The sequence below is a fragment of the Echinops telfairi genome, unplaced genomic scaffold (genome assembly GCF_000313985.2).
Source record: "Echinops telfairi isolate 266 unplaced genomic scaffold, ASM31398v2 ScPeMD7_53;HRSCAF=182, whole genome shotgun sequence".
NCBI lineage: Eukaryota > Metazoa > Chordata > Mammalia > Afrosoricida > Tenrecidae > Echinops > Echinops telfairi.
Window position 1 is genome coordinate 13,014,780 of NW_022103951.1, and position 11,670 is coordinate 13,026,449.

The 11,670-nt window shown below is 45.0% G+C and overlaps 1 protein-coding gene across 1 annotated transcript in view; it reads left to right on the forward strand.

The window, feature by feature from the left end:
* Positions 1 to 11,670, forward strand: part of PIR (pirin) — an 84,946-nt gene continuing 73,276 nt past the window's right edge. The window contains exons 1-3 of the mRNA XM_045290680.1: positions 1 to 85; positions 394 to 552; positions 10,762 to 10,854. Coding sequence (XP_045146615.1) covers positions 457 to 552; positions 10,762 to 10,854 — 189 coding nt within the window. The 5' untranslated portion in view covers positions 1 to 85; positions 394 to 456. The remainder of the gene's footprint in view (positions 86 to 393; positions 553 to 10,761; positions 10,855 to 11,670) is intronic.

The following is an 11,670-nucleotide window of genomic DNA, read 5'->3' on the forward strand; positions in this document are numbered from 1 at the left end:
TGGCCTGTGGAGGTTCGCAGTCAGTCAGTGCCCAGGGAGCTGTCATTGCTGAAGCTTGGACCAGAAGGCTGCGAGACTACTTGAGGTAAGGCTCACCAAAAATCAGGATGCCTGGGACTTTGGAAGTACTCATATGTGTTGGCTGTCCTTATTGTTTCCACTCGATGAGCCCCCATCCTGTATGAGGGGGCTTTCAGAAGTTCGTGGAAAAATGACATTAAAATAGAATGGCATTTCACCAGGAATTTTTGGGAGTCCCCGCAGATGCAGGAAGCCCTCAAGAGGTTGCGGATGTTATGGTTTTTTGGCAACGTCTGAACTTAAGGACCTGTATTTTTAAATTCTTGCATGGTTCCTCCTTCCTGATGTCTCCATCTTTGTCGCCCCTCCCAGCCCTTCCTCCGGCCCGTCCTCTCCAGCTCAGCATCAGAACACTGCTCATTCCAGGCCGTCGACATGGGGTCCTCTAAGAAGGTGACTCTCTCCGTGCTCAGCCGGGAGCAGTCGGAAGGGGTTGGTGCAAGGGTCCGCAGAAGCATCGGCAGACCTGAGGTATGCTGGCTGAGAGGCTATTTCTTGATGTTTTTGTGGAAGGGACTGTAGGGTGCTTGGATGACTTGGGAAGAAAGGTCCCTGACAGTCACGAGCTGCCTTATGGGGTGCCGTAGGAGCCAACTAACAACTCAGCGATTTGTACTCCACGCGCCGAGCAGCCCCAGCTCAGCCTCAGCTGGGATTTCTGGAATGTGAGTGCAGGTGGCCTGGGTGGAGGCGCATCAGAACTTCCTAGAGAAAGTGTCTCCTTGTGTCTCGGACCCCCACCCCCTCCAGGCTGATCTGCTCTCTGCCAAGGGAGACAAGCTTTGAGAAAAGGCACCTGTAGCTGAGGTAGACATCATTCTGTGTTAGAGAGGTTGTTTTTTTCATATGGGAGCCTCAGGACTTGTGGGAAAGAAAATCTCTTGGGCAAACAGAATGCAGATCGCCAGGCCTTTCTTCTGCATTGCCTTTGGGTGGTTTCAGAGACCCAGCCGTTTGATTGATTGCACCATGCAGGGACCTCTAGTGGTGGTCACAGCCTCAGGAATTTAGAACCAGGCACCATCCTCGAGTCAAAAAAATGTGGACCAAAGGGAGAAATGTATTGTTGTTGCAGTGTGCTGTTGAGTCAATTCCAATGTCTATCAGTCCTCTAGGACAGAGTAGAGCGGCCTCATTGAGTTTCCAAGCCTGTGAATTTTTATGAACGCCAAATGCCACCTTTCTCTCACTGAGTGAGCGGCGGGTGGGTTTGAACCACTGGCTTCAATAGTAGCTGAGCACATAACTCCGTGTTACAAGCGTCCCAAGGAAATGCATTAGGGAAATGGATTCCACTTTGAAACGAGAGGCGAGTTTGTCCCGCTTCTTACTCTTCTGATTAGAATAATACTCACAATACTTGGTTTCTAGACTTCAGCTTTATGTCACTTTTTAAAAATAGAAAACATCTTTGCGTTTAAAAAACCTTCTGACTTGTCTTGGAAATGCTGCCCTCCAGGGGGTTGGTGGAGTCCGATGTTGCCTAGCTGCCAAGGAAGGGCGAGGCCTGTGCCAACCTAACAACAGCCCAACAGGCTTCCACTACCCGAGCCCCTCCCATTTTTATCCCCACCATCAGCTTCCCATGGGCCTTGGAATATCTTTTGAAGCAGATCAAACAATGCTTTCCCAAGGATACAGGAAAACAGGAGTATTCTAAATGCTCCATGCACAGTGGACCTTGGGGAGAGGCAGGTGGATATGGTGTTTTATTTAGCCAGGCCACATCACCAAGCCCCTAAGCAACCAGCCAGTAAGCCTGCTTCTGTGAGGCAAGGGGAGCTAATACTTTAATTGATCCCCTCTGTTGGGCCCACACCCACTGAGGAGTTCTTGATTTTTTTTTCCATTTCTTTTTTGTCATGTGAACTTCTTTGGGAATTGGATCGAACCTCTCGATTCCTGCTGAGAATAATATTTGTGAATGCAGAAAATGAAATACATAGGCTGACCAAGGAAAATATTTTACTGAAAGATAATAAAAAAATATGGGGGTTGGGGGTGGAGAACCAACCCAGTTTTATATTTCACATGAAAATTTTATATTTATAGATATGTCATTTCATATTTCACATGAAAAATCAAGACATGGTCTTGGCTCTAAAAAAACTTAGAAGCAAGAATTTTATTTGGCTGGGATCCACAATGGATGCCCATGGAAGCAGCAGTCAAAAACATCAAAGAGCCACATATTGCATTGGGCAAATCTGCTGTACAAAATTTCTTTAAAGTGTTGAAGAGCAAGGATGTCAACTCTGAAGACTAAGGTATGTCTGCCTCTACCATGGTCTTTTCAGTCACCGCATGTGCATGTGAAAGTTGGACAGTGGAATAAGGAAGAATTGATGAATGCGAATGAATGGCATTGGCGAAGAATCTTGAAAGTCCCATGGACTACCAAAAGAACAAACAAATCTGGGACGAAGCACAGCCAGAATGCCCCTTGAAAGGGATGATAGTGAGACTTTGCCCCACTTGCTTTGGACCTGTTGTCAAGGTCCCTGGAGAAGGGCAGTAGGCTTAGTAAAGGAGAGGGGCAGTGAAAAAGAGGAAGGCTCGCTACAGGATGGATCGACACAGTGGCTTTAACAATGGGCTCAAACATCAGAACGACTGTGAGGACGGGGCCAGTGTGTTGCTCTGTTGTACATAGGGTCGCTCTGAGTAGGAACCGACCCAACCTCACCTAACAACAACATGAGCCTCATGTATGCGATCCCAACATACCTGCAACCACTGGAATTTGATGTGACACGATCTTCGGGCTTTGTTAGGGACAAAGTCACGGGGCTCATAATTGACTCGTGTGCCGATCTGATATTTAGCTAAAAGGTGACCTCAGGCGCTAGGTTCGGTTCATGTTTTAAAACAGGGGTGGGAAACATCCAGCCCACGGGCCATATCAGGCTCTGAGAAGCATGAATACCAGCTAACATCGCACGCCTCACCAAAGAGAAGCAGTTCCAGCCATCGCCTTTCACATCAGGGATGAGTTCATGAAATGTTTGACCAGCACGGCTGGAGCATGACGACTACCAGCCAACTCACTGCCAACGAATCAGTTCCGACTCACCTCATAGCAACCCTATGGGCCAGGGTACAACTGCCCCTGTGGGTTTCCAAGACTGCAACTCTGGGCCTGACGAGCTGTGGGAGGACATCAAAAACAGCATTCGTGGAAAGCAAAAAGTCATTAAAAAGACAAGAAAAAAGAAAAGATCAAGGTGGATGTCAGAAGAGGCAGGAGTGGGAAACCTGGTCTTTCTCCCAAGGAATGGCCCGTGGTTTGAACTGCTGACCTTGCATTTAGCAGCCCCCGGTGTAACCGCTATGCCATCGAGACTCCTCACTTGAGTGCCAGATGCCATTCAAAACCCATAAAAACATGCGACCAAAGGGTCAACATTTACTCGAAAACAGACATAAGCACAGAAGGAGGCAGGGGAACTAGAGTCCTGAAAATAGAACGACCAGAATGCAACTGAAGAGGTTGAAATACTGTGGAAAATATAGTTAACGTCACCGAACAATTTATGTAGAAGTTGTCAAATGGGAACCTAATTTGCTGTGTACCCTTTCACCGAACATATCATTTTCAGAAAACCAGGAATCCATTGTTTCATTCTACGTAATCCCTATGATGTCAAATATACAATTATATGAAGACCAAAGGCTAATCTTAAGAGTGAGTGCTCCAAGGTGATGGGATTGAGACTGATTCGCATCAACTTCTTTTTTCCCAGATAAAGGCATACTTGGGACAGAGGGGACCCTTTGACTAATAGAATATGGGGAGCTTGATAACATAGTTCCTCAGTCAGGATTCTTAACTGGAACCATGAATAGAATGGACAGGGGGGAAAAAAATCACATCTTTATTTTCACTAACCTCTGAATTGTCAATATTTCCTTCAATTATGACTGTCTTGGAAACCCTATAGAAGGTTGCTATGAGTAAGAATTGACTCCTTGGCTGTGTGTTTGTGCCGATCTTTTTAATAATATTGTTCATTGACATTTGTGACATTTTTCATATTGTGTCAGCATTCTCTGTATTTCTATTCTAGTTGTTTCATTTCTCTTAATCTAGCTTCCCTGTCCCCACCTAGCTTCTCTAATTTGCTTTATCATAAACGTTGGCTGCTTGGGTTCATGTAGGTTTTTCTTTGAAAGAACTAGGTACTTATTAGTGATATTGTTTCTTTTATGATCCAATCTGTCACTTGGCTGCAAGGTGACCTCTGAGTGTGGTTTCAGTTCCAAGTGCAAAGGGTGTTCTAGGATGACAGCCTCAGAGTTCCTCTAAGCTCTACTGGTCCAGTAAGTCTGGGCTTTTTAAAGAATTGGAATTTTGTGCGTTTCTCTCCCATTCGATCAGGGTCCTTCTCTTGTGCATTTGTCATAGCAGATCATGGTAGCTGGGCCCAATCTAGTTCTTCTGGTCCCAGGATACATGAGAATGTGGTTGGTGTGGACTGTTAGTCCTATGAACTTAGTTTGAATCTCTTGTTCACTTTTCTCTTTTGACCCAGATAAACGGAGACCAATATTTGTAGCTTAAATAGCCACTCACAAGCATTTAAGATTCCATTCAACACTCACCAACTAGGATGCTGAACATAAACTTTATAAACATTGCTGTGACAGTTGACTGAGTTGTCTCACAAGACAATGGGTCTAAACCTTCAAATCCAGTAAACCACTCCCTGAAGTGTTTGGTTATTGTGCCCTCTAAGACATGAATATATGTGTGTGTGTGTTTCAAAAAGTTTGTAATAAAAGGGAATTACAAGAATAATGAAGGTCAAAATGGAATTCCACAATTTTTTGACGCTCCCTCATATGTTCAGCACACAAACATGCCTGTGGATACATCTATACATGCACACGCATATACTCACATCTGCCAGCTCTCCTGCCTCCTTTTTATAAGGACTTCCCTAAAAAGCCACACTGAACAACCTCCACGTGTATCTCATCAATCCCACTTAGTCAGATGACACACCTCACTGTAAAAAAGGCTTGGTGGTGTTAACTACTATTGAGTAGTCCACAACAACCCCATGCACCACGGAAGAAAATGCTGCCTTGTCTAGCGCCATCCCCATGACTGGTTGTGGATCACACTGTTGTAATCCATAGGGCTTTCACTGGCTGATTTTTCAGAAGCAGATTGCCAAGGGGTTGTTTCTAGTCCATCTTAGTCTGAAAGCTCCACTGAAACCTGTTCTATATCTTAGCAGCATGAAAGCCTCCACTGACAAATGAGTGGTGGCTGCACATAAGCTGGATTTAGCCAGGAATCAAACCAGATTTCCTTCATGGAAGGCAAGAATTCTACCACGGAGCCAGAGAGGCCAGGGACCTCAGACCTGCATCACTTAAGATGGACCTTTGATGGACACAGGAATATCCTAGACCCAGTGGGACATAATATTTAAAAAAAAGGCAGAGGGTCAATCCTATTGCCAAGGAGCTTGCCTTTTCTGGTAACGACTTTCTGTGCCTCTTGGTTTAAATAAAGTGCCAAGCTGCTTATTATGGGGAGGTGACCACAAGTTTCAACGGTCTTCCCAGGAGATCAAAAGAAGCCGCTTGGAAACTGCCCCACGCATTTGGCAGCTAAAGTATTTGGAATGGTCTGATGGACTCAATTTCTCATGTGGCTCAAAAAACAAACCCAAAAAAGAGATGATCAGTTGAATGTGAAGGAAAAGGAAAGAAAACACTTTAGAAAACCCGGCTTCTCATAGAAATCAGATCTTCTCTTTAGCTAACACATGTTTATTTAATGTGTTGTTGAATGTTGGCTGAACTCTTAGAAAATATTAGGAACTTTTAGGAGCCCCAGTGATGTAGTGGGCTATGCATTGGGCTGCTAACCGCAAGGTCAACAGTTTGACTCTACCAGAGGCTCGTTGAAAGAAAGAGGAGGCTGCCTGCTCCTCCCGTAAAGATTTCCAGGCTACAGTCTGGAAAATGGAAAGGGCTGGTTCTCTCCTGTCCTATAAGATGGATATGTCAGTATTGGCTCAATTACAGTAAGTTTGGTATTTTTTTTTGTTTGCCTTCAGGTGGATTCCAACTCTTATTGATCCTATAAAATAGAATAGAACTACTCTCTTTTGGGTTTCTGAGACTATGAATCTTTACAGGAGTAGACAGCCTCATCTTTTACCCAAGGTGTGGCTAGATGGTTTGAACCACTAACCTTGTGGTTAGCAGCCCAACATCTGTGCCACAAGGACTTCTCCAGAGGTATATAAGGCAGGTGTCATGTAGCAGGTATGACCCATGTATGCAGCACCTACAGGCCAGGTGCTATGCTGTCATTGTTTCCTATCTTTATAATCCTGCAAGTTATCTATTATTCCACGACAACACAAAAATATATGGAAGTATGTGCAGTCACACCCTATCTTTTCCCCAGCCCCGTTCCATTTCCCTGTCTTCTTTAAGCTCATTGTTGCTATTATTAGGAGAGCAGATTTGGTGCCATGCTAGGGGAAAAAAATCCACTTATGTAATTTACCAACAAGAGATTTGAAAGAAAAAAAGCATACAAGTATCTCAATGGATGTAGTAAAAAAAATAAAACATTCAATAAAATCCAGCAACCATTTATGTCTGTAAAAAAGAACCTTTGCAAACTAGGAGTAGAAATAAAATTCCGTAACCTGGTAAAGGGAATCTACACAGAAATCAACATTAAACAGTCTGATCATTGGTGACAAGATCGGAATGTGCCCTAGCAGCTTCCTCCTCAAAATTGTGGCCGGGGACCTACTTTGCAAACAGGAAAGAAAAAGGATAAGGATTGGAAATGAAGACCTACAACCTGTTACCACGGGTCAGAATCAACTCCCAGGCAAGAGGTTTGGTTTGAGGTTTTCCTTTGTTGACTGATGTGGAAGGATCACGCCCCAATACTCCCTCCCTTCCTGCAATATGATTACATGCCCACACCCATTCAAGGTGCACTCCCCATGAGTCCTATCAGGAGGACTGAAGTGCCCTCTGCCCTGACTGCGGGCGTGGCCATGTCATGCACTTTAACCAGTGGGGCCTGTCCATGGGAGTCCACGATGGGCTTGGCTTGGCTTGCCTTTGTTTTGGTGCTTGCCCATGAGAACAGCAAGTCCCAGATTGAGTTCCCAAGTGAGGAGACATGTTGAGACCAGCCGAGCCCAGCGAAGCCCAGCAAAACCACAAGAACTGTGCAGCAGGGCAGCAGGAGCTGGGGGCGGAGGGGTTATGCGAGGGGCTGCTTATGACCCGGGCATCACTGCTCTGTAGGAGAAGGATGGCACTTTCTGTTCCCAGTTACAGTGACAGAAACTCAGGGCAGTTCTACCCTGTCCTATCGAGTCGCTGAGAGTCAGCATGGACTCCACGGCCGTGAGTTTTGGGTTTTTTTTTTTGTTTGTTTGGTGTTTTTTATGGGGCAGGAGCAGTCGGCTACATTGGCGATGTGCATGTCCACAAGCGAATTATGCAAGTCACACCTTGCCAGCCACACCTTTCTAATCCCCAGTGGCCCACGGAGCCAAAAGAACATTTTTAAAGCACTGTTTATGAGACCCTTAAAAAACGGTTGAGCTGGCTAGAAAGAAAATGAAAGGAGCAAAGCCCTGCTGGAGAAGATAATGAAACATGGTCATGAGTTGGGCCGCTAACTGTAAGGTCAGGAGTTCGAACTCACCCATCATTCTGTGGGAGAAAGATGTGACAGTCTGCGTCCATAAGATTTACAGGCTCGAAAACCCAAAGGGGCACCTCTACTCCGTCTTATCGGGTCACTGTGAATCAGAATTGACTCCGTGCAGTGAGTGCGTGAAGATACGCATGTTGATGAATGGGAAGACTGGAGACTTGTGTAAGTGTTAGTTCTTCCCACGTTGGTCTATAGATTCCAAGCCATTCCACTCAAGATTCCCCCAGTTTTGCTCATAGGACTTGATAACTTTTCTAAAACACAGAAGAAGAAATGGCCAAGAATAGCCGCCACACTTGTAAAGATGTGGTGATAACAGGTCTGTTTCTACTTCTCTTTTTCAGCTTGATTTGTATCCTCCAGTATCTTCTAGCTTTGCACAATAGAAGGAACCACAACTATGAATAGTTCTATTTATAGAGATCATATGTATGTATCTATCCCCCAATCAACAGGATTTAAAATGAAATCACTAGGACGATTTCAAGGTGCTGCGTCGGGTATTGTGCTAGGGGCACAATGGTTTCAGTGTTCGGTTGCTAACTGAAAAGTCAGGGACTCGAATCCACCAGTCACTCCACAGGAGACCGCTGTGACGGTCTGCCTTTGAAGAAATTACAGCCCTGGGAGCCCTGTGTTCTCCTTGGCCTTATACACACTGTCATTCTGAGTTGGAATCCACTTTAAAGAGCACAGAAAAGGCTTCTTCTGTTGCATTCCCTTTTCACATGAATGGCCCTAGGCAGGCTCCCTCACCAGAAACATGGACTCTCCTTTTTGTCTCTGCCATTCTCTATGACTGATGCCCTTCTTTTAGCCCTAGCCTTTGTTCTGGCATGGACTGCTAGCCTTCTCATTGGACCCTTTGCTCTCGATCTCTTTTCCCCCCAAGCCCATCTTCCACAGTGGTCTTTCTAAATTTGATCCTCTCCACCCCCGAATAACACTCTTTAATTTCAGGATAAAATCTAACTCTTTCAAGATTTGACATCTGTCCTTTATCATAATCCCATATGTACCATTTGTCCCAATATACCGTATAGACTCGAGTATAAACTGACCCGAATATCAGCCGGGGCACAAAAACTGCATTAAAAATGTGCTGAAAAGCTCGGCTTGTACACGAGTATATACAGTGGTAGTAGTAGCTTTGATATTGTTGTTGTTAGGTTTCGATACAAAACAGAACAAAGCACCGCCAGGTCTTGTGCCATCCTCAAAATCATTCCTATCTTTGAGCCTATTGTGGGAGACACTGTGTTAACCCATCTCATTGAGGGTCTTCCTCTTTTTAGCTGATTCTTTACTTAACCAAGTCTCGTGTTCTTCAAGGATGGGGCCCTCCTGATAACATGTCCTAAGTATGTGCGATGATATCTTGCTATCCTCCATTCTAAGGAGCATTCTGGCTGTACTTCTTCTAAGACAAATGTGTTCCCCTGGCAGAGCATGGCGCTTCCAATATTCTTCACCAACACCGTAATTCAAATGCAGCGATTCCTCTCCAACCTTCCTTATGCATAGTGCAGCTTTCACATGCAGATGAGGCGATTGGAAATGCCATGTACACCTAAACTACTAATATCTTTGTGTTGTAACACTTCAGAGAAAGATCTTTTACAGCACATTTGCCCAATGCCCTGTGTCGTTTCATTGTTTGACTTCTGCTTCCATGGGTGTTGATTACGGATACAAGTAAAATGAAATCGTTGATAACCTCCGTCTTCCCTCTGTTGATCATGATGTTGCTAATGGAGCCAGTTGGGAGGATTGGGGGTTTCTGAATGTGGAAGTGTAATCCATATTGATGACCATGGTTTGGGATATATCAACCAATAAGTACTTCTAGTCCCCTTCGCTTTAGGCAACCCAGGTTGCATCAGCTACACACAGCAGGTTGTTACTGAGCCTTCTTCCAATCCTGGTGCTGTGCTTTTCTTCACACAGCCCAGCTTCTCGGATGATTTGCTCAGCATACCGATTGAACAAGTTTGGGGGAAGAATACAACCCTGACCCACACCCTTCCTGATTTTAAACCATGCAGTATACCCCTTGTTCTGGTCTGACAGCTGCACGTGCAGGTTCTATGTGAGCACAATGAAGTGTTCTGAACTTCTCATTCTTTGCTGTGCTATCCGTTTGTTTTGAGCCACACAGCCGAATGCCTTTGTATAGTCATTAAAACATAAACATCTTTCTAGTATTTTTCCTTTCAGCTGAGTTCCATCTGACATCAGCAACGATGTCCTTTGGAGGAGCTTCTTGGAAGTTCTTCAAACAGGCCCAGTTGTTTGGGTGATCTTTCCCTCTCCAATCTCTCTCTTCTTCTTGATTAACTCCTGCATGTAATTCAAGACCCAACTGAAGGGACACCTTCGCACGACAGCTTTCCTTGACCCTGTCTATGCTAAGTTATCTTTCTCCCGAGCATGTAGCTTCAGCTTGTAATTGTTCATTTTCCAGTCTGTTCCTCATGAGGCTAGGGGCGGTTTGTTTAGGATACAGACTGTGTCTTGTTTGTGTTTAGCTTTTGAGATCTCAGATGATGAATGCAATGTTTGCCCAGACGTGGTGCTGCTCATAAAATGTCCAATTCCTGATATAATTAGTGGAACTCCCTCTCTCTTCTCTCTCTCTCTCTCTGTAAGGAACTCTTTTCTAAAAGAAATTTTCATTGCACAAGGTGCTGATTATGTAGTTTCCCATGAGGTTTGCTAGATGTGCTTGTGATGATGGCTTTAAGTAGTGAGCCCTGGTGGTACAGTGGTTAAGCACTTGGCTGCTAACTCAAAGATTGGCAGTTTGAATCCACCCAGTGGAGAGAGGCCAGGTGATCTGCTTTTGTAAAAATTACAGCCAAGGGAACCGCATGGGGCAGTTCTCTTTTGTCATGTGGGGCCACCCCCCATCACATGTGTGACATAAATGTCATGTCTAAGCTGCTGAATTTTATTTTTTTTTTCAGTTAAAAAATCTGGATCCATTTTTGCTGTTTGACGAATTTAAAGGCGGTAGACCAGGTGGCTTTCCAGACCACCCTCATCGAGGCTTTGAAACAGTGAGTACAACAATTTGATCGTGTAGTGACATGGGAACTTATTTACACATGGCTCGTCTATCCATGACTTTGTAACATTGCAATAGGGTGTGTGAAACGCTAATAGAGGGATTGGTCAGTGTTGCTGTGCCACTGGATACAAGAGTGAACTGTCTCAGAAGCCGGAAGAGGAATCCCACAAGCATCAAGGAAGAAGAGCCACCAGTGGAGCCCGTGCAAGAAGTGACAGAGGTAGCAGAGACACCCGAGACCATAGCACCAAGACCATTAGGCAGAGCCAAGGAGCAGCATCAAGACAATGAGGCATAGCAGTGAGATTCCCAGCCTACAGAAGAAGGCAGAAGCCAGGGAACTATGTGGGCGAGATGCTAAAGACTAGACAGAGGCATGCCTGGTTGCTGGCATGGCTGAGGAGGGGGGCTGCTATGGAAAAGAGCACTGGATCCTTAATGTTTTCTGATCCTAACTTGTAGTAACAGAATAAGTTCCCCAAATGAACTGCATAATCGTGAGTACTATCTGTTTGGTGTGGCCATTTAAATGGCTCATCAGCCCAGCAAAGAAGTAGAGTGCTGTGGGAGAGACACTTGGCGCTAGGACAGGGTAAAGATAAATGAAGATGGAAGCCTGGCTGGCCTCTGTCTCTGGACTGGATGGAGTTGGATTCTTCTGCTTTGTGGAGCCAGTGGAGGGCAGATGTGACCCCCAAGCCATTTGCTCAGATTGAGAAAGTGTTTCTTTTAAAAATGTTTCCTCTCCCCCACTATCATGACCCCAATTCTACCTAACAAATCCGGCTCGACCAGAGCATGTACA